The sequence below is a fragment of the Pseudorca crassidens genome, chromosome 14 (assembly GCF_039906515.1).
Source record: "Pseudorca crassidens isolate mPseCra1 chromosome 14, mPseCra1.hap1, whole genome shotgun sequence".
Taxonomy (NCBI): domain Eukaryota; kingdom Metazoa; phylum Chordata; class Mammalia; order Artiodactyla; family Delphinidae; genus Pseudorca; species Pseudorca crassidens.
Window position 1 is genome coordinate 39,649,428 of NC_090309.1, and position 23,581 is coordinate 39,673,008.

The following is a 23,581-nucleotide window of genomic DNA, read 5'->3' on the forward strand; positions in this document are numbered from 1 at the left end:
ATTTATGCATTTCTGTGTAACAAGGTACTCCAAAAGTAGTGTTTAAAACAACAGTAAACGTTTGTTATCCTCAGAGATATGTTTATTATCTCAATTACAAACATTTATCATCAATTATTTTATGGGTAGGAGTTTGGGAGTGGTTTAGTTGGTTGGTTCTGGCTTGGATTTCTTATAAGGTCGTAGTCAAGATTTGGCCAGGTTATGGTCATCTTTGGATGACCTTACGTGGGACTGGAGGATCTATTTCCAAGTTGACTCACTTCCCTGTTTGGCAAGTTGGTGCTGGTTGTTAGTGGGAGGACTCAGTTTTTTCTCATGTGGCCTTTCCCATGGCCTCCTTGAGTGTTTTTCATGATAGCTGGCTTCCCCCAGAGTGAGTGATCCAAAAGAGAACAAGGCAGAAGTGGTAATGTCTTTTATAACCTAGTCTCAGATGTCATACACTGTCATTTCTGCCACATTCCATTCATTGGAAGCCAGTCATTAAGTCCAGTCCACATTCAAGGGGAGGAAAATTGGGCTTCACCTTTTAAAGGGAAGAGTAGTATTAAAGAATTTGTGGCCATACTTCAAATTTGCCACACCTGGAGAAATGAAGTTATTCTTACATGGTCATACAGGAAGTTGGTGATCTATTTGGTACAATAAGAGTTTTGATTTGTTTCGATAATATAACTAGGTGCAAATTTTAAGTGATAGTTGCTTAACTGTCATCTGTTATTGGATACATTGTAACCTGGTACTGTGTATTATTTACTTATTGATTCACCAGACCCCTTTGATTATCCACAATATGCCAGGCATTGTGCTACTAACTGAACATGTCTAAGAGAACTAGATTTGTCTGTAGTAATTACTGACTCTTATTTTTATTTATTTTTGTTTTTTTACTGGAGCTGAAGTGTGAGAGAGAGAGAGAGAGTGTGAGCGTGTGTGTGTGTATATATGTTGTGTGTGTGTTCTTTAAACACTTTTGATCTGTCAGATAGGATAGGAATGTCCCTCCTAAGTAGCCTTCAAGCAAATTATTATATCAGCAGCATTATTATTATCAGCAGCTCCGTGTGGTATGGCATGCGGGATCTTAGTTCCCCAACCAGGGATCGAACCCGTGCCCCCTGCAGTGGAAGTGCGGAGTCTTAACCACTGGACTGCCAGGGAAGTCCCAAGCAAATTATTTTTAAATGTAACTTTTTTATTAGTTGACAACAAAATCCCTTATGTAAAATAATGAGCTGGGTTTACTAATAAGGTATTTTATTATAGCCAGTTTCCTGATATTTGTTAAACATGCACTGAGTAGTTAGTACTTAGAGAAGCAAAGATATAGCCATAATTCTTGTTCTTTGTCTAGAGGGACAGATAAATACATACATAAAACTGAAGATGATAGCTGTCGACCTAACATGGTGACTTTTTACCACTACCAGTTTTTGGTGTGATGCTGTCTTTTTAAGTTATTGTAGTGCTAACTCTACCAGGAAGGAGGAAATTAAATTATTCAAAAGATATTTTAGTATTTGTTTTTTTATATTACTTTTTAGAAAGATATAATTGTTGCCTCTCTAGGAAGCATTGATTTATTGAAAACTTTTTTTTCTCTTATAGGCAATGTCTATGCTGCTTCAAAGAATATAAGCATTTGGAGATTTTTAACCAAGTAGTGTGTGCACTTATTAACTTAGTGATTGCCCAAGTTCAAGTGCTCCGGGACCAGCTTTGTAAACATTGTACTACTATTAACATAGATTCCACGTGGCAAGATGAGAGTAATCAAGCGGAAGAACCACTGAATATAGAAAGAGAGTGTAATGAAGGAAGTACAGAAAGACAAAAATCAATAGAAAAAAAATCAAACTCTACAAGAATTTGTATTTTGACTGAGGAGGAATCTTCAAAGAGCTCTGATCCTTTTAGTTTATGGAGTACAGATGAGAAGGAAAAACTGTTACTATGTGTGGCAAAAATTTTTCAAATTCAGTTTCCCTTATATACTGCTTACAAACATAATACTCATCCTACTATAGAGGTATGTAAAAATAGGTATTGTGAATTTTAAGTAATACCAAGTCATGGTTATGTTGGTAATTTCTCACTTATGAATAAATATGAAGATAGTCATTATTGATGGAAAAAATTATAAAAATCACTGTTGTTATAAGAATTACTTCAGATTTCTTCAGACCATTTCTGTAGCAACTTGTGTTGAACATTTGCTCAGCATAGTTCTATTAAGGAAAGATTTATAAATTGAGCTCATAAAATTAAACTGTCAGTGATAGACATTTTGCTGATGTAGATCTGTGCTGTATTTACTGTGACTCTTTCAAAAAGTAGTAACTGAGGAAAAAGAAGCACATAGAGTTTTGAATTTCATTCTTAGAAACATAGGTTAACAGAATTTGGAATTCCTTTTGTAAAGAAAAAATGCTTAACAAATTATATGTAATTACTAGTTTTAAATAATAGTATTTTCTTTTGTATGTCAAGATGCTTTACTTATTTCACTAGTGATATTTTTCCACTCCCTCACTCCCTCCCTCCCCCCCCACCTCCCTCTTTTCCTCCTTCCCTCCTCCACTAGTGATATTTATACAAGCCTTTCCAGGAGATCAGTAACCCATCTTAGGTATTTACATAATGGCATTATTTCTACAGATAGCAGGAATTGAACAGTTATGTGATAATGTATTATAATAATGGCTTAAAACAACAGTGATTAATTATTTCTCATGATTCTGTGTATTGCTTGGGCAATTTCTTTGCTGGTTTTGTATGGCCTTACTTAGGCACTTGCATTTATTTTGGGAGTTGGATGGGTTTGAAAGTCCAAGATGGTCTCATTCACAAATCTGATAGTGCTGGCTGCTCTTTAGGGCTCCTTGGATTTTTCTCTACATGGCCTCTCTACTAGGGTAGACTATCTTCCTTACATTGTAGTCTTAGCATTGATCCAGGAAGGCAAAACTGGAAAGCTGTAAGGCCTCTTATAAAGGTCCAGCCTTTGAAACTACACAGTATCAACTTTACCACATCCCTGTTGGTTGAAGCAATTCACAAGGGCAGCTCAGATCAAAGGGGTGTGAAGTAGACTCCATCTCTGGATAGGAGGAGAGGTAAAGTTTCATTTTAAACTTTTAAGTACATTCTGTTTTTCGTGCATCCAGGAATGGGTAGAGTTGTGGCCATTAACAAATCTACCATATGCTTTTTGTTTTTTTAAGGCTGTCTATTTTCTCCAGCTTATTTTTTCTATAACCTCCATTCTGACTTCTCTAAACTTCCTTCTTCATCTGGAAAAAAAGTTGTCCTTTACTGGAAATATTTTCACATTGAATTGAGACTATTTAAAAACATAGCCCAGGAGGTGGGTGTTTTCCCTTTTGGAATTCTCCATAAGAATATTTTAAATCAGACTGTGCTCTGTCTTCTAGAATTTTTAGCCTATTATCTTCCCATGTAGAAACCTTTTAATAAATCTCTTATATGACATCAGATATTTATTAATCATTCTAAAAAATGTCATCTTGGAATCCTTTTTCAACAAAAAGGGGATCCATTTGTGCAAAGCTGTAAAATTTAATCTTAAGAACACCACACAAATAGTGTTTTTAATGCCTTAAATTGATAATTGAAAGATGCTAAAAATAGTTTGGTTAGGGATGTAGATATGTAAAATTCATGCAGTGTCTTAGAAATATTTTTTCTCCAGTTAAAAATCTGTTGGTAGAGTTACAGCAATACTAAATCTGCCATTTTGCTCTCAAAATCAATTTCCTCATCAGTTTTTTAAAAATGATTTTCAAATATGATAATCTCCAAATGTAGGCATAGTCACACTCCCCTGTACTTCTCCTTGTGGAATAAAATGCCCCATTATTACTCTTCTTTAGGATCATTCCATGTGACTACTTGGTTGAAAGCAGTGGCTTCATAACTTTAGGTAAAATTCTAATAAAAACCACTCTTGGATATAATAAAGTAGGAGTCTCCTTATACAGAATTCTGTATTCTTATACAGAATTCTAATCTCCTTATACAGAATTTATATGTGCTTCTTTAATATTCTGTTCATAAGAGCTGTTTCCCAAGTTTCTAATATCTTAGTAATGAGATGTTATAAATACTCTAAAATTTCTAGTTTCTGTCCTTTGGCCATGTTATTAAATATGTTAAGGGCCAGCTGTTTCAAAGGGTCTCCGATCAAAACCTTGATGTAGGGCTTCCCTGGTGGCGCAGTGGTTGGGGGTCCGCCTGCCGATGCAGGGGACACGGGTTCGTGCCCCAGTTTGGGAGGATCCCACGTGCCGCGGAGCGACTGGGCCTGTGAGCCGTGGCCGCTGAGCCTGCGCATCCGGAGCCCGTGCTCCGCAGCGGGAGAGGCCACAGCAGTGAGAGGCCCGTGTACCGCAAAAAAACCCCCCCAAAACAAAAAAAATCCTTCGTGTAGCATACATATATATTATAAAATTATGTGTATGTGTCTATATACATACACACAGATATCTTAAGAAAACTAATATTTATTATGCAGTGCTATAGAGTTTACTATAGAGATGTTTAATTCCACCTTTTTATAAGGAGGTAGTCCATCCAGTCTTCCCTTCATACTGTTATATGCATCCTTTCCTGATAAGACCTTTTACTTTTGGTTTTATTTATTTTTTTTAAGAGGCACAAATTGACCAAGACTCTAGGAGAAGATTCAGTACTCCTGTGTTAGTGTTTTGACACCTGTGACTTTAGAAACTTAGTCAGTATCCTTATTTCATGTAAGAGGAAACTGACTTACAAAGGTTAAAAGTTTTGATCACATTTGCATAGCATATTGCTCAGAGAGTTCTAGAATTCAGGTCTTAATTCTACTGCATTGTTTCTCAAATGTTTCAGACTAATCACTAACTATTGTAATCCATTGCCAATAGTGAATTAAGATGGGAACTTGAAGCCTTTCCTCCTCCCTTCCTCCCTCCATCCTTCTTTCCCTCCTGTTGAAGTTGAAAATATTTTTAAAGATGTAGTAATTTAAAATACATAATATTAATTCACATTAAAAGTTTTGTGGAGGCCAGTGGCATTCTTTTCCTAATCCTGAATAATATAGGTAATTCTATCAAATGAGGTATTGCTCTAGTGTTAAGTATTTTTCTTAGAGCGAGATGAGTATAAAAATTGTAGAGAGAAGAGAGATCTTTGCCCTTCTGTTAAAGGTAGGTATAATATGCTCTGGCAGATTAAATACATATATTGTTGTTTTATTGTCCAAGTTTCTGAATCTAGGCTGTTTTTTTTTCTTGCCACTTTCTACTGACTTTTAATTCGCCCTTTTTAAAGAAAATTAAATGTTTTAAATTTACTCTTTTAAAGTATACACTTTAATAAGTAACCATCACTACTATCTAATTCCAACATCAATGACCTTTTTATGCAAATATTTTATTCCTAATCTTCTAGCCTTCAATTCTTTGTGGTTAGATCATAGAGCAGCATTTGCTTAATTAGATATAGAATTACTTTCTAGTTACTCCTTTATTTCTCTTTGTTTTAGAGTATCTTTTAAAGTAGTAGGCATATTCCTCTGTTTAGTTCTAGAAAGAGAGTGGCATCATCTTATGTAATAAATGTGAGGTTTTGGGGAAAAAAACAAAAACTTAAAAAATTCTTGATAGGTTTCTTAACACCTTTTCAGGGATCCTCTATAATGAGAGCTTTTGAGAGAAGGTTCAGCTTTTATCAAGACTTCCTAGTGTTGCTCCTAGTATTGTTACCAACAGATCTATGTTCACTTCTTTGCATACTACTTAAAATGAGATTATAATAACACCTTAGGGTAGTGGCTTCATGTATCCAGAGTAGAAATATGAAATGGTAAAACAGATCTTCTGAGTAGCTAAAATAGATACAACCAAGTCCATGAGTAACATTTTGCACATCAGAATAGAATTCTGTTAGGAGAATTTCTAGCTGTGTTCATGTTAGGCAGTAGAAATCTTGACTCCAATTTGATATTTCAGCATGGTTCATCTGGTCCATGAATCGTATTTAGTAATACCACAGGAGTTCTTATATTCTGGATTTTTTGAAGACAAAAGGTTTGCTAAGAATAACTTAAAACTTTAACTGTGGCCCTGGTAGTAGAGGCTTGAGAATACATTTAAGGAGGTTTATTACACTTAATTTGACAAGTGTTTTGACCTCTCTTAGGACAGTTTTTGATTATTCTGAAATGTTCTGAGAGTTTTATGTATGCTCTCAATCAGTTGTTTTCAAACTTTATTTCAGCAGTCAAACTTTATGTAAAACAGGTAACAGCAAAGAATGAATGGGTTCCTTTGGCAGCTAACTTTTCAGCTGAAAGTATCTAACCTTCTGATTATAAAAGTAACACTTTCAATATGACTAAAAAAGCATAGACTATACAAAACATAGAGTTTAAAATAAAAGGCCTTGAATCTCTCCTTTTTCTCCATTCTCTCGTCAAAAAAAATTGTTACGAAATTAGTTCAGATATTTTCAGACATTTAAAAATTTATGAAAATTAGATCATGTTCATAAATTCTATTTTTAACAAATACAGGATATTATCTTTATATGCCTGTGCATGTGGAATTCACCTTATGTATTTTTTGATTCACCTTATTTTTAACAGCATTTTAAAGGTATACTTTACATACCATAAAAATCACTTGCTTAAAGTATATATTATTTTCATAAATTTATAGAGCTGTGCAACCATTACCACATTTCAATTTGAGAACATTTTCATCATCCCAAAAAGATAATCCCTCATGCCATTTCACCGTATTATTTTTGAAGGCTGCATAAGACCCTAGATGGTTATGTCACCATTTTATTTAGCCAGCCTATTGATGGATATTGAAGTTGTTTCTAATTTTGAAATGTTATAAATAGTTTCAGTGAGCATCATTATACATACATTTTCCAGCACTACTTTTACTAGTTGTTTAGGATAAATAACCAGAAGTTGATTTGCTGGGTCAAAGGGAAGGTACATTTTAAATGTTGATAGGTAACTGCCAAATTATCCTCCAACAAGGTCATACCAGCTTATATTCACACCAACAGTGGATGAGTATGCTTTTAGGTAGTTTAAATCTTACGTATGGAAAGCACGTTGTGGAACTTTTGAGTATACCTCTAGAGATTTCCCGAGTATAGTTTCAAAACCACTTAACTAAGTTTAAAATGTGTTCAAAAATTACCCCAATTATTTAAGGAAAGGTTTTTGTTTAAGAAGGCAAAATAATGTGTAGCATATAGTATAGAAAGATTTCTTTGGAGAAGAGTTAAAGTATACTTTAGAACTGAATCATATTAGCTTCAGTTAGGAATACTGCTGTTGATGATGAGAAGCAATTGTACAATCGGTGAGTTTTTATAAAATCAATCTTTAAAAAATCGTAGTTTTTAAAGATTGTCATGTAGTAGTGTGATGTAATTGTATTTACCTTTTTTTCTTTTTTTTTTTTAAATCAGGATATATCAACCCAAGAAAGCAACATATTAGGGGCATTCTGTGATATGAATGTAAGTGTTTATCTTTTTTCATTCTTAGGTTTATGGAAAATTTTACTTTTTCATGTAAGTCTTTTTGAGTTTATGCCTGACCAGTATCTTTCCAGTACTGGTAATAAAATAAAAATTGTTCCTGATAAGTTTTAAAATAATAGATTTTCTTTTTTCTTCAGGATGTAGAAGTACCATTGCATTTACTTCGTTATGTATGTTTGTTTTGTGGGAAAAATGGCCTTTCTCTCATGAAGGACTGCTTTGAATATGGAACTCCTGAAACTTTGCCATTTCTTATAGCACATGCATTTATTACAGTTGTATCTAATGTAAGTATTGTTTGGAATTGGTTTTAATCTTGAGATCAAAGTCTAGTATTTTAATAACATGAATTTTTATGTTCAGAAAAGCCAGATTATGAGTGATTTACATGTACAATCTTGTTTTTCTTTTCTTCTGGATTATACTTTGAAAAAATCGAGTACAGAAATCTTTTTTAAAATGTCTTTGTTATAATAAATTGGAATTTGTATCAGCGGTTAGGACTTGGTGCTTTCACTGCTGTGGCCCGGGTTCAATCCCTGGTTGGGGAACTAAGATCCTGCAAGCTGCACGGCACAACCAAAAAAAAAAAAAAAAAAAAAAATTTAATGAATTTAAGTTAACTAGATAAATTTAGCCATCTACCTCTTTAGCCAGGGATTTTGTACTGGGAAATTTTAGAGTTTTTGGTTACTTAAATGATGGTTAGCCTAGCCTAGGGCACTACTACAGTGTGTCTGACTTCCCTGTATATTGCAAGTGAAGAACTAACATTTCTTTTTGCCTTTGTAAAGAAGATAATTCTTTCAAATGTTGTGAATGTCAGCTACTGTGAAGCACAATATGTGTGGAAGCAGAGAGAAGAAATACATTTTACCACCTGTGTATTAAAATCTAACCTAAAATAATCTTCTATTCTGGTCATCATTTAAAAAAATAGTGAAGCAATACTTAAATCTAACTTTACCAAAGCCTGAATTCTTGTATTAACTGAGTGACCTTAAGTAATAACTACTGTGAAATACTTCAAGTGTGTATATAAAATACAGGGTGAAAAAAGACTGAACAAAATAACTTTGTTTCCTCGTTTCCAGTGTAGAAATAACACTGGAGAGGACACTGGCTTCACTCAAATTTATTGAGTATCTGGAACTCCATGTTTCCATATTTGAAATAATTAATTTGTATCAAGGTCATTTTTAGTCCCCAAATTCCTTGGTTTCTGACAGGTTGAACATGCTACATGTAATGGCAGTGTAGCATGGTAGGTTAAGAATATACACTTTGGAGTCACAATTGCATTTGAATTCTGAACCTGAGCCTCAATTTTTTAATTCGTAGAATGGGAATGATAAATATGGTGATCTACCTTAAAAGATTGTTGTGAGGTTTTAAGATTTTAAGCTCTTATTAATAGCACCTGATACATAGTAAGCCCTTAGTGACTGGTGCTGCTATTTATTTTAGCTATTATTAACACTTAACCTGATTCTGTTAGTCTGATTGACTTTATTTGTTTGAAAGAAAGTTTTATTCAGTTTGGCTTCCTTTGGGAGAAAGAATAAAATACAGACTTTTGAGTGAACTTAAATCCTGTGTTGACATTTTAGTTTTAAATTGTCATAAATTTAGAGAGGGTAAATAACTGAGTTTGAAATCCAAAGTTCAAAAAATAATTTATCTACAGTTTTCCTTAATCAGGAATATTAACCTGAATTAAAATGTATTTCTCGAATTAATTTTACTAAATCTTGGTGTTAAAAGTCTATTGTGGAAGCCTCGTTACAGGTAACTTATTGCTATCTCTTGAAAAGTAATCCTTTACTTTGGATTCTGTTTGGAGGTTTGGATTCTGTTTCATTTTTCTCTTCAGCCTTTTTGTGACTGCTAATTTTGGTGGGCTGTTGTCAATTTGCATAACTTTATCTTGTAACTCAACTGAGACTATTAAACCAAAGTTAAAATTAGTCATACTGTTTAAATTAATAATGTAATTGTTTGGATACAATAATCTATGTTTGTTTTTTTCCTGAGAGTATAACATAATGTACTTTTTAACCAAAGGTTTTATAACTTGATTGGGTAACTCTCATTTGGCATCTTTTCCTCATAAAAAAATATTTTTTGATTTTGCTTTCTTCTAATTTTTAAAAATATAGTTAATACTTTGGTGCAAATTAAGAGCTTAAATTATAATTCTTTTTGTAATTAAGTTGTCTGCAGACCCTGTACTTTATTTTTTTCAGAGTCTGGAGTTTTTCTTAAGGGACTGGTGACATTTAAAGCAATATAAGTGTTGGCATGATTTCTGACCTTTTTTTGGAGTTTTGACCACTCTGCCTGAAGTTTATATGAAAACACTTAGCAGCCACTTTAAACAATTGAAATAGACATCCTTATTGCATTTTGAGAAACTTTAAGGCCTTTAAATTTCAGACTTTTCTAGTCACATACAAGTTGATCTAGAGCAGAGTAGTTTCCTTTAGTGGATCATTGTAAATGATAAACCCTGGTCGTTTCTGTATGTCTCATTTCTTTTCTTGAGAAATAGGCAGCTTGTTTAGCCATGTTGTTTCAGCTTCAGTAAGGCTGAAGGTCCCTTATTTGGGAATCTCTGATTTTCCATGGGCTTTCATACAGGAACAAAAACTCCTACATTTAAATAATGAAAAAATTATTGAATTTTAGGGCAATCCTTTTCTTGAAAAGCAAAAAATTCTACGAATTATAAACTACTTTTATGGTAAGGTAGATAAGGCCTGACCTTATTGAGTACCTGTTTCTCCCACACTTGATTATAATAAATCACACATTCAGAAGAAAACATGTTTATATCAGTTCCTGGGAACCAAGCCATTCTGTTTGTTTTCTAGGGTCATTCCCTCACTCTTAATGAGGAAGGTGGTGTTATCTCCTAGAACTTTAGCTTGCAGCACAGGAAAACTCACTTTGCCTTGAGTCTGAGTTATCAGCAAAGAAGGAAAACTCTTACTTTGATCAGTTAAGGTTCAAATCTGATAATACGCTTAGGCCCATACACTTATTTCAGTCTCAGAAGTTTGCTTTAGCATTTCTAAACTAACACTGTTAGGAGAGTTCTCAGTTTTGCACAAGTATTACTCCACTCTTATAAGGATCTATTCTTAGTAATAATGACTGCCACCTCAGGGAAATAACAACAAAATCTTTATATATGTAGTTTTCTTATTTTGTATTGGTCTGTAGGTTTTCAGCAAAAGCAGTTAACCAATATTTAGCACAGCTTACAGAAGTAGAATGTGGAGTCCTCATAGAAGTTTCCCCACTGAGATGCATGGTGGTTATAGCTCATAGTATGTATCCTGCCTCAGCCTCAGCAAAGATGCCTGAGTTAGTCATCTCAGACATGACACCTTTTATTAATTACAAAATAACAAAGCCTAAGGACTTTGCATAAAGAAGTTAAGAGTCATGGGATTTATTTTACTAATATGAATGGAAAAGTACAAATGAGCCTTAATAAACCTCATGAATATATGCTTTACAAAACAGATATGACAAATTATTACCTAAGAGATGTTATCAGACATGCAAACTTGTAGTAACACAACAGAAGACACAATAACAATTTCCGAACTGTCAGTTTCCTAAGACTACTTTACAAAAAACACTAACAAGGACTATTTAATATCAGAAGTTAGGCTGGGATTATACATTTTCATATATTTTCACACTAATCAGGAGAGTTCGCTGACAGTTCAGTGAAGTTTTCATTTTGTCAAAACTAGCTTTGTGATGCAGAATACTGCCTACATTTCTGCAGTTATAAGGGGATCAGACAATATTTTTTCCTATTCCTGAGATTTTTAACAAGTACTTAGAAGGGCTACTAGAGCTCTGTTATCACAAAGAGGGGGAAGCTCAAAACTTACAGTAAGGAAAGAAAAAGGACCTATGTGATTAATAGCATATGGAATTTGATTCTTGTAATGGTATACCTCATAGTAGATTAAAGAATGTAGATTTTACAGAGAAATAATCTTGGGCTTGAATTGTAGTTCTGTTATATACTATCTAATTTTTTTGTTTTTTTGTTTTTAAAATTTTTTTATTGATGTAATATCTAATTTTGATTACATTATGTCTATAAGCCTCACTTTTTTCATCTATCACAATGGAAATATTAAGGGTTCAGTAAATGGTAGCTCTTCTATTAAAAATTTCTTTCCAGTGTTGACATTTTTTCCCTTGTCATTTTTATTTAAATTTTTGTTCGTTGGCATATTTGTTTATCCCCAAATAAAAGGTACTGTATCTATTTTCATTTTCATCCGTTCTAATGTATCTTATATATAATTGAATCTGTGAACCTTTTAAAAAAATTTGAAATAAACATATAGAAAAGTGAACAGAATGATAAGGTATGGCTCAGTGACTTATCAAAGTGAATATCCCATTTAACCACTACCCATGTCAAGAAACAAATCATTGTCAATTCCCCAGAAGCCTCCTTTATGATTCCTCTAAGTCACTATCCCATCTCTTTGCCCTTAAAGGTGAACACAATTCATACTTTTATTTCTTGCTTTTCTTTGTTTTATTACTTAAGCTTATATCCCTAAATACTGTGATTTAGTTTTGTCTCTTGCTAACTGTATAAGTAGAATCACATACAATGCATTCTTTCATGTATGGCTACTTTTGTTTAACATTGAGATTTATATTGCATGTAGTTCGAGTTGCTCATTTTGATTGTTGTATGATACTCCTTTAAAAATATACCAACATTGATCTGTTTTACTGGTGATGGATTAATGTGGTGTCAGCATTCTCTTACATGTCTTTTAGTGCATGTGTACATTATTTTCATATATATATAGTAGTGCAATTTCTTTATCACAGGGTATACATATATTCAGTTTTACACGTTAATGCTAAGATTTTCTGAAGTGATTGTATTAATTTACACTCTTACCAGGAATGAGAGTTCCCATTGCTCCATATCATTGCAGACACCTAGTATTCTAACTCTTAGAGATTCATGATGAACTAATAGTAGTATCTCCTTGTGGTCTGCTTTTGTGTTTTTAAATGACTAAAGAGATTGAGCACCATTTCGTGGGCATATTAGCCATTTCAATATTTTTCGAGAAGTGTCAGTTCGTTTTTTTTTTGCGGTACGTGGGCCTCTCACTGTTTGTGGCCTCTCCTGTTGCGGAGCACAGGCTCCGGACGCGCAGGCTCAGCGGCCATGGCTCACGGACCCAGCCGCTCTGCGGCATGTGGGATCTTCCCGGACCGGGGCACGAACCCGTGTCCCCTGCATTGGCAGGCGGACTCTCAACCACTGCGCCACCAGGGAACCCCAGTTCAAGTTTTTTTAATCTGTTTTAAAAATCAAATTGTTTGCCTTTTCCTTACGAATGTGTGGAGATTCCTTATATGTTTTGGTTACAAGTCTTCTGCCTGACATTTATGTATTGCTAATATCTTCTTCAACTCTGGTTTTGCTTTTCATTCTCTTGTGTCTTTTAAGAGTTATTTTTAACTTAACTATAGTTGATTTACAGTACTGTGTTAGTTTCAGATGTACAGCTTCAGATTCTTTTTTTTTTTTAAATAAAATTTATTTATATTTTTGGTTGTGTTGGGTCTTCATTGCTGCATGCGAATTTCTCTAGTTGCGGTGAGTGGGGCTACTCTTCACTGCAGTGTGCAGGCTTCTCGTGGCGGTGCTTCTCTTGTTGTGGTGCTTCTCTTGTTGCGGAGCATGGGCTCTAGGCACACAGGCTTCAGTAGTTGTGGCACACAGGCTCCAGAGTGCCGGCTCAGTAGTTGTGGCGCACAGACTTAGTTGCTCCACTGCATGTGGGATCTTCCTGGACCAGGGCTTGAACCCGTGTCCCCTGCATTGGCAGGCGGATTCTTAACCACTGTGCCACCAGGGAAGCCCCAGATTCTTTTTCATTATAGGTTAGTACAAGATACTGAATATAGTTCCATGTGCTATACAGTAAATCCTTGTTGTTTATTTTATATGTAGTAGTGCATATCTATTAATCCCATACTCCCAATTTATCCTTCCCTCTCCCCCTTTCCCTTTGGTAACCATAAGTTTGTTTCCTGTTTTGTACAGAAGTTGATGTGTATTATTTTTTTAGATTCCATTTATAAATGATATCTTATAGAATTTGTCTTTCTCTGCCTAACTTACTTTACTTAATATGCAAATCTCTAGGTCCATCCACGTTGCTGCAAATGGAAGGATTTCTTTTTTTTTTTTTTAATGGCTAGGTAATATTCTATTGTGTATGTATACCACATCTTCTTTATCCCTTCATCTGTCGAGGGACATTTAGGTTGCTTTTATGTCTTGGCTATTGTGCTGTGAACATTGGGGGGTGCATGTACCTTTTTGAATTAGGGTTTTTGCCTTTTCAGAATATATGCCCAGGAGTGGATCATATGGTACCTCTATTTTTAGTTTTTAAAGGAATCTCCAGACTGTTTTCCATAGGGCTTTACCAATTTACATTCCCACCAATAGTGTAGGAGGATTCCCTTTTCTCCAAACCCTCTAGCATTTATTATTTCTGGACTTTCTGATGATGGCTATTCTGACTGGTGTGAGGTGTCGTTTTGATTTCATTAAGAGTTATTTTCTAACCAAACTTAATGGTGTATAATTTATAAAAAATTTTTTTCTTTATGGTTAATGTTTTCATTAATGGATAAAAAATCTTCCTTATGAAGATATTTTTCTATGTTCTGGAATTTTTATTATGTTACTTTCACATTTTGATCTATAGTTCAGTTGGAATTGACTTTTGTGTGTGGTGTATGAGGGATCAGGATTCATTTTCTTTTCTATATAGACAGACACTGGACCTGTCGCTATTTATAGCAAAGACAGTCCTTTCCTATTGGTTCTGAAGTATCATTTTGTCATAAATCAGGTATCTTTATTTGTCTTCTTGTGCATGGGTCTGGGGTTTCTAGTATATTCCATTAGTCTATTTGATTAGTCTTGTGCTGTTTTGCATACCATCTTAATTTCTGCTGCTTTATAAGAAGTCTTGCTATCTGGTAAAGCAAGTTCTACCTCCCTGTCATTTTTTTAAAAAATTTATTAAGATGTAACTGACATATAACATTAGTTTCAGTTGATTCAATATTTATATATGTTACAAAATGATTACCACAGGAAGTCTAGTTAACGTCTGACACCATTCATAGTTAACAAATTTTTTTTTATAAGAACTTTTAAGAACTATTAGCACTTTCAAATATGCAAAACCATTTTATTAAGTATAGTCACCATGCATTATATCTCTACTCCCTGTCATTCTTTAAAGAGTGTTTTGTCTCTTCTTGGACTTTTGCATTTGGAATCAGTGCCTAAAGTTCCACGTATAAACCTTTTTGGGTTGCATTGAATCTGTAGATCAATTTGCGGAGAACTGTGTCTCTGCAATATTGAGTCTTCTAATGTATAAATATGGTAAATGTGTTTTTATTTACATGCTTTAAGATTTGTCTCATAATTTTCTGTGTTTATGTGGAGATGTTATATATGTTTGTTAGACAATTTCTAGGCGCATGATATTTTTTGATGCTGTTGTAAAGAGAATATTTTTGAAAATTTTATTTATTATTTTTTTCTGGTATGTAAGACGTGTATATATGTATTATATATATGTAATATAGTATGTGTATGTATGTATATATGTGTGTATATTAATTCATTTACTTACATTAACTTTCTAAGCAGCAATCTTGCTAAACTAGTTAATTCCAAAAAGGTTTATCTGAAAATTATTTTGGATTTCTTACTTACATAATCACATCATCTCAGAGTAATATTGATTTTAATTCTTCCTTTTTAGTCTTATGCCTTTTATTCGGTTTCTTGTCTGTTGCACTGTCTAGGACCTTCAGTTTAAGTTGAATTAAAGGTATTCTTGTCTTGTTCCTAGTCTCAGAGGGAAGAGTTTTAGCATTTCACCGTTAGTATTGTATTTGCTATAGGACTTATGTTTCATTAGATTAAAGTGAAGCCATGCAGTCTGTATTTACAAATTTGTTTTCAATTTGTATTACTTGCATGTGTTAAGGCTTAGTATTGTAGTTTCTTGTTTGATGATTTGCTTAGGATTTTTTTCTTACATGATATTTAAACTGCGATTTATGAGAATAAAACTAATATGAGCATATTAGATTTAGAAATGGGCTGGAATATTATGTAGAAAAAATTAAGTGAACAGATTATTATAACTTTCATTATAACTTAGATTGGGATACTTACAGTAAGAACTTAATTAAACAAATAGTTGTTGATGATCAGTGTTTGACTCTATAAAATATATTTGTCTTAGATGGATATTGAAGTGACCAGGTATCAGGTAATTTGATATTTTTTAGAAGGAAGGATGATTTATTAAAAAAATAATTTAGTTCTATAGTATTTGGGTTGCTACCATACAAAGAGGTATAGAGTAGCAGGTAGTAAGATGTTACTTGGATAGGTGATTCTCCCTTTTCAGGAAGAAACTGATAGTAATTCTTCAGATTGATTTTAGGTATATGGATTAGAATTGTTTATAGGTTAAATTACTTACCTGATATGTGTGCAGTCGTATTTCTTAGTTCATCCTTTTCAAAATAGATGAAATACATTTAGTCTTTAGAGGCAGGAAAATACTAAATGTTCTTGTTTTTAATTAAAGACATGTATTTCACATATTCATTAATCATTAATATCATTTTTATGTTTCTTTATAGATTAGAATATGGCTACATATCCCTGCTGTCATGCAGCACATTATCCCTTTTAGGACATATGTTATCAGGTAAGTTTATAAAATCTTTCTCCCCTGGTTATCCGTGTAGTAATGTTGTTTTTTTTTTTTTTTTTTGCGGTACGTGGGCCTCTCACTGTTCTGGCCTCTCCCATTGCGGAGCACAGGCTCCGGACGCACAGGCTCAGCGGCCATGGCCCACGGGCCCAGCCACTCGGCGGCACGTGGGATCCTCCTGGACCGGGGCACGACCCCACGTCCCCTGCATTGGCAGGCGGACTCTCAACCACTGCGCCACCAGGGAAGCCCAGTGTAGTAATGTTTAAACTATTCATAACATAGTACATAATTATATAGTTTGAAAGTCCTTTGTGTTCACATCCTCCAGAGAAAATTTTTGACCATTTGATGTATTTTTTAATGCACCTATGTAGGTTTATATTTAATGTTTACTTTAAAGCAATTTATGTTGGAATATTTTTTATGTAAGTATAAAGAATTAAACAGATTAACAGTGGTTGCATGATATTCCACTGTATTTATTCAGTCAACAAATGTATACTAAGTATTATGTTGTAGGCACTGGAGATACAGCAGAGAAGAAAATATATCTCCTTTTGTGCAGTCTGTGTGCACAATAAGTAAATGATACAGTTCATTAGAAAGTCATGAGTATGACAGAGAAAAATAGCGGCAAGGGTGGGTTGAGAGTTCTAGAGAGTGGGTCACAATTATACCTATGGTATAGAGAAGGTCTCATTGGGAAAAGGGTGATATTTGAGTTCTGGAAGTTCCAACCTAAGAAGGAAACCTAAGACGAGGATAGAGATATTATCATATTTATTAGGCTTAGAGTGTAAACTGTTGGAGTTCTAAGATTGTATTTCTTGACAATATTTATGAGTTCTTTATAATTTTTATTCATTTGCAAAGATTTGAGTGCCTGCTATTTTCTGGTTACTGTTCGGGTTGTTGGAGAAAGTATCAGGAAAAGAATCAGATAGTGATGAATCCTATGCAAGTAAAGATAAGGTGTTAGAGAATATGAGGCCTTTCTGAAAGGTGACATCTGAGGAACATGAATCTGCTAATCAGACGATAAGTAGAAGGAACATAAGGGCATAGGCTTTGAAGTTGGAAAGAATATGACATATTAAAAAATTAGAAGTAGGGACTTCCCTGGTGGCACAGTGGTTAAGAATATGCCTGCCAATGCAGGAGACATGGGTTCGAGCCCTGGTCCGGGAAGATTCCACATGCCGTGGAGCAACTAAGCCTGTGCGCCACAACTGCTGAGCCTGCAAGTCACAACTACTGAAGCCCATGTGCCACAACTACTGAAGTCCATGAACCTAGAGCCCGTGCTCCGCAACGAGAGAAGCCACCACAATGAGAAGCCTGCGTACCGTGAAGAAAAGTATCCCCCACTCACCGCAACTAGAGAAAGCCCGTGTGTAGCAATGAAGACTCAACACAGCCAAAAATAAAAAAATAAAGACATTTATATATATTAAAAAAAAAACTAGAAGTAGACTGGTGGAGCATAGTGTATAAGGAGGTAAGATTATGATATGAGGTTGGATATAAACAGGGGCAGATTATTCAGGACCTTCAAGACCTTTTAAGGAGCTTGGATTTAATTTTAGCAGTGGGATCTATTGAAGGGTTTTAAGCAGATGAATCATGATGGCTTTTTTAAAAAAAATATTTTAAGCTGCTTAATTTGTAATCTTTTTTAAAAAAAATTTATTTATTTATTTATTTATTTATTTTTGGCTGCGTTGAGTCTTTGTCGCTCCGCGTGGGCTTTCTCTAGTTGTGGCGAGTGGGTGCTACTCCTCATTGCGATGCATGGGCTTCTCATTGCGGTGGCTTCTCTTGTTGCAGAGCGCGGGCTCTAGGTGAACAGGCTTCAGTAGTTGTGGCACACGGGCTCAGTAGATGTGGCTCGCAGGCTCTAGAGCACATGCTCAGTAGTTGTGACATGCGGGTTAAATTGCTCCGTGGCTTGTGGGATCTTCCCGGACTAGGGCTCGAACCCATGTCCCCTGCATTGGCAGGCAGATTCTTAACCACTGCGCCACCAGGGAAGTCCTCATGATGGTTTTTAAAAGATCACTTTGGCCTTTAAGTGGCTCATAAATTACAGGAGTGTTGGAGGAGGAGCTAGGAGACCAGTTGAAAAGTTAATGGAGTAGTCCTGGAAAGAAGTGATGGTTACTTGTACAAGAATTGTTTATGGTGATTTGAAAATTGACTGGATATAGTTGAAAATGAAATCAATAAGGTTGGTGATTGTGGAGTTTAAGGAAAGGGATAGCATAGTGGAAGACACTTAGCTGCCCTCCCTTTGATTTCTCTTTTTGCTGTGAGTATCATTTACAGATGTGAAAGACTGGGAGAATTTAAAGACGTAATTTTGAGATGCTTGTGGGACATTTAAGTGGCACGGGGAAATTGGGAATATAAGCCTGTAACTTAGAACAACAGCGTTAATTTAGGAGTTGTCAGCATAAAGGTAGCACTTAAAAACCATGGGAATAGGGGCTTCCCTGGTGGCGCAGTGGTTGAGAGTCCGCCTGCCGTTGCAGGGGACACGGGTTCGTGCCCTGGTCCAGGAAGATCCCACATGCCGCGGTGCGGCTGGGCCCATGAGCCATGGCCACTGAGCCTGTGCATCCAGAACCTGTGCTCCACAATGGGAGAGGCCACAACAGTGAGAAGTCCGCGTATCACAAAAAAAACTAAACAACAACAACAAAAAAACCCATGAGAATAGGACTTCCCTGGTGGCACAGTGGTTAAGAATCCACCTGCCAATGTAGGGGAGATGGGTTTGAGCCCTGGTCTGGGAAGATCCCACATGCCGCAGAGCAGCTAAGCCTGTGTGCCACAACTACTGAGCCCATATGCTGCAACTACTGAAGCCCGCATGCCTAGGGCCAATGCTCCGCAACAAGAGAAGCCACCGCAATGAGAAGCCCACGCACCGCAAAGAAGAGTAGCCCCCACTCGCCACAACTAGAGAAAGCACGAGGGCAGCAATGAAGACCCATCACAGCCAAAAATAAATAAATAAATTTTTAAAAAACCTCATGGGTGGGCTTCCCTGGTGGCGCAGTGGTTGAGAGTCTGCCTGCCGATGCAGGGGATGCAGGTTCATGCCCCGGTCCGAGAAGATCCCACATGCCGTGGAGTGGCTGGGCTCGTGAGCCATGGCCGCTGAGCCTGCACGTCTGGAGCCTGTGCTCCGCAATAGGAGAGGCCACAACAGTGAGAGGGCCGCGTACCGCAAAAAAACAACCCAAAAAACCTCAGGGGAATAAATGAGGTCATCTGGGGAGAGAATGTAGAAAGAAAATAGAAGTGAATCTAGGGGACTTCCCTGGTGTTCCAGCGGGTAGAACTCCGTGCTCCCAATGCAGGGGGCCCGGGTTTGATCCCTGGTCAGGGAACTAGATCCCACATGTGTGCCGCAACTGAGTCCACATGCTGCAACAAAGATCCCGCATGCCGCAACTAAGACCTGGCACGGCCTAAATTAAAAAAAAAGAAGTGGGGCTTCCCTGGTGGCGCAGTGGTTGAGAGTCCGCCTGCCGATGCAGGGGATACGGGTTCGTGCCCCGGTCCAGGAGGATCCCACATGCCGCAGAGCGGCTGGGCCCGTGAGCCATGGCCGCTGAGCTGTGCGTCCGGAGCCTGTGCTCCACGACGGGAGAGGCCACAACAGTGAGAGGCCCACGTACCGCAAAAAAAAAAAAAGTGAATCTAGGATGGAGTGCTATATCAGTTTGCTTTTGCTGTGTGAGAAAACACCCAAAACCAGTAGCTTAAAATAACAGCCATTTATTATTTGTCACAGTTCTCTGGTTGGCTAGCTTTTCTGATCTGGGCTGACTTGGCTGGACCTGGGTGCTCTGTGATAGATAATCTCAGTCATTTGTCCTCTGGTTGGCAGGCTGATTGGTCTTGAGTGGGGAAGGGTGCTCATATGTATCTTGGCAGTTGGCTGGATGTCAGTTGGGGCATTAGCCGTGTCTCTCTCATCCAGCAGGCTATCCTGAGTCCTTTTCTCAGTGGTGGAAGAGTTCCCAGCAAGAGAGGGCAAGCTCAAAGGCTTTTTAAGCTTCTGCTTATGTTACATCTCTTAATACCCCACTGGGCAAAGGAACCTTCATGGCAAAGCTCAGATGCAAGGAAGTAGAGGAATAAATGACACATTTGTTGGGAAGAGTGGTAAAGTCACATTGCAAAGACTACTATATAAAGTGATGGGAGGAATTTGGGGCCTTTCTGCAATCCATTACAAACCCTGAGGAGCAATAATGTTGAAAGGTTGGGTACAGGAGGAGAGACTAACCAAATAGAATAGGCAGGGCCTGAGAGGAAAACCAGTGGTTTGTGATTTTTGAAAACCAAAAAAGAATGATGTTTAAAATGTACACATTTTGAAGAATTTTGGCTGTGTTGGGGAGTAGATGTACTATTTATATGAAGTCAACTGAAATTTACTAAAACAGGAGCTGTATACATGACAGGTACTAGAGAATAGTAAAGCTCTACTGGAGGTGCAGGTGCAGAATCCGATGTTAAATGACTTGGCTCTGTGCAGTTCCTCCCTCCCTTCCTCCCTCCCTCTTCGTCCCTCCCTTCCTTCCTCTTCCTCCCTGCTTTCCCCTCCCTCCCTCCCTCCCTCCCTCCCTCCCTCCCTCCCTTCCTCCCTTCCTCCCTTCCTTCCTTCCATGTTGTGTTAGGCTTTGCAGTTCCTGATTTATGTTGGACTCTCAGCAAAGGGCACATTGCCACAGGTCACAATCCTTGAAGCATTACTTAGAAATAGTTTAAATTGGGAGTATTAATCCCAGCATTCCAGGTACTACTGTACTTAACAGTTTGGAGGTATGGAGCAAAGGAATATTATTGAATTATTGAGTGGTCTTCAGAAATAGTTTGCAAGTTTTTGTGTATGTTGTATTTCTGTATCATTTCAGGTATTTATGCAAGCTCTCTGATCAGGAGTTAAGACAGAGTGCGGCTCGCAACATGGCTGACTTAATGTGGAGCACAGTGAAAGAACCATTGGACACGACGTTATGCTTTGATAAAGAAAGCCTAGATCTTGCATTTAAGTACTTTATGTCACCTACTTTGACTATGAGGTTGGCTGGATTAAGTCAGATAACGGTAAGCTGTATTTGCTTTATTTTTGGTAATTTTTTGTTTGTCCTCTCAGACTATCATCATTATGATAATACCTAGTATTTATGGAGCCATGCTAGTGGCCAGTATACCTAGTGGCATAAATACCTAGTATTTATGCCATGCTAGGCATTGTGCTAAGTACTTTACATGCATTACTTTGTGTGACCCTTACAAATAATTTCTATATGTTCTCTTTTTCCCTATTTTAAATACGAGGAGACTGAGGCTTAGATTTAGAAGGTTTTATACCTTAGGTCTTTTTGATTTCCTTTACTTTTTTTTTTTTTTAAACTGTTCAGTTTTTTGCATTTAGAAAGCAGTGTTTTCAGAGAGAAAAAGAGTCGGAGATTATAAGTAGTTACTTAATTTTCCAGGCAGAAGCCACAGATTATTGGGCCATAGGCCAAATTTGACTAACAGAAATGTTTGGTTTGCACAGTAGCAAGTACTGTTTTAAATAGGGAGAAATACATATTATTGGCTTCTCCTGGAGGGGCGGGGTGGGTAGAAAGACCTAGTGTCTTTGGGTCTGTCTTCTTGCATGACAACAATTTGCTAGAACTAAGTAGTTAGCTGCATTTTTTAGAATGGATATATTTTCTCTGGTTTACCAAGGTCTGCATTAGGTTTACTCCTTTACATTTGGGGCCTGTTTTTGTAGTGTAGTTATTCTGAAGTAGCTAGATTGTACCCATGTATTGAATTTTGTGACCTAGATTTTACCCATGTATCGGACTTTGTAAGTGTTGAAAACACTTAATGACAGTTTCCCAAATCAAATCTTAAAAGTGTATGTCTAGGAACCCTTTCCTGAAATTCGGTTTGTAATGACATGTTACTTGCTGCCTTGCATTAGATTTTTGTGTTTTTCCCTTGTTCAGCTTTTTCTCTAGCATATTTAGTGGAATAAAGCCTAAGTATTACTTGTGGAATGAATTAGTGTTTAAAAATGATAAAGGAAATAGACTAATTGGGAAGTATATATGTATATCTGATTACCTATCTTATATTTTATACTTTTGATCTGGTTATTGATTATGATCTACATGTATCAAACTGTGTTGGCAATTGCTAACATATGCAAGAATAATTTTGGAAAAAATCTTTAATTTCTTTTCTCTATTTATAGAATCAACTTCACACCTTCAATGATGTGTGCAATAATGAATCATTGGTATCAGACACAGAAACGTAAGTAGGAGCATTAATTTATGCATAAGTACTATTTTAATGTGTAGCTGTTTATATGGTAAATGTAATTGACTTTATTAGATTTGAAGTGTTTACTAGAAATTCTTTGCCTTGTGGCTTCATCTGTACAGTCTTTAACAAGCTTTCAGAGGAATATATTGCAATACTTCTCTTTTTAAAAAAACATATCGTGTTTTCACAAAATGCAAAGGGAGACTATACAGGAGAATTTAATAGTAAAGAGTATGGTACAGATAGTTTTCAGAAACCACACTTGATGCAGGAAAGGATCTCATTTAACACATTTTTCTGGGGAAAAAACCAAGTTCATGATGCTCATGTATGAAAAGAAGTAGTTTTTATAGCTTAGGGCTTTTTAAAGAAATATTTATTTTTTCCAATATTTATTCCATTTAGTTGTCCATCCAGTATAGAAATCATTTTTTAAATCTCGGTAGTAATATTTTCTGCTTGAACAGAGTTACATAGTTTTTTGTTTGTTTTTTCTGTGCCGCTGTGTGGCTTGCAGGATCTTAGTTCTCCAACCAGGGATCAAACACGTGCCCTCGGCAGTGAAAGTGCGGAGTCTTAACCACTGAACCGCCAGGGAATTCCCCAGAGTTACAAAGTCTTAAGGTGTTAGAAAATTTGTAATTATATGAATGAGTCATATTTTTGCTTTACTGTAACTTTTATGCATTGATCTTAGTTTTGCTCTATGGAGCTGATCTCAGTTGAACCCAGCCCTTCTTGAATTTGGAAACCAGAGACTATGTCTCTGCTTTTTCCCTCACATATTATGGTTTTTAGATTTATCACCAGACAAGTCATTCACT

At 36.2% G+C, this 23,581-nt stretch overlaps 1 protein-coding gene across 7 annotated transcripts in view; it reads left to right on the plus strand.

Annotated features, from left to right (window-relative positions):
* The window catches only part of USP34 (ubiquitin specific peptidase 34), a 231,535-nt gene that overhangs the window by 43,962 nt on the left and 163,992 nt on the right, over positions 1-23,581 (plus strand). For 6 of the 7 annotated variants that reach the window (XM_067704953.1, XM_067704955.1, XM_067704952.1 and 3 more), the window contains exons 3-8: positions 1,612-2,032; positions 7,501-7,551; positions 7,713-7,862; positions 16,336-16,403; positions 21,344-21,536; positions 22,684-22,745. In XM_067704953.1, coding sequence (XP_067561054.1) covers positions 1,612-2,032; positions 7,501-7,551; positions 7,713-7,862; positions 16,336-16,403; positions 21,344-21,536; positions 22,684-22,745 — 945 coding nt within the window. The remainder of the gene's footprint in view (positions 1-1,611; positions 2,033-7,500; positions 7,552-7,712; positions 7,863-16,335; positions 16,404-21,343; positions 21,537-22,683; positions 22,746-23,581) is intronic. The other variant, XM_067704956.1, reaches the window with a different exon arrangement.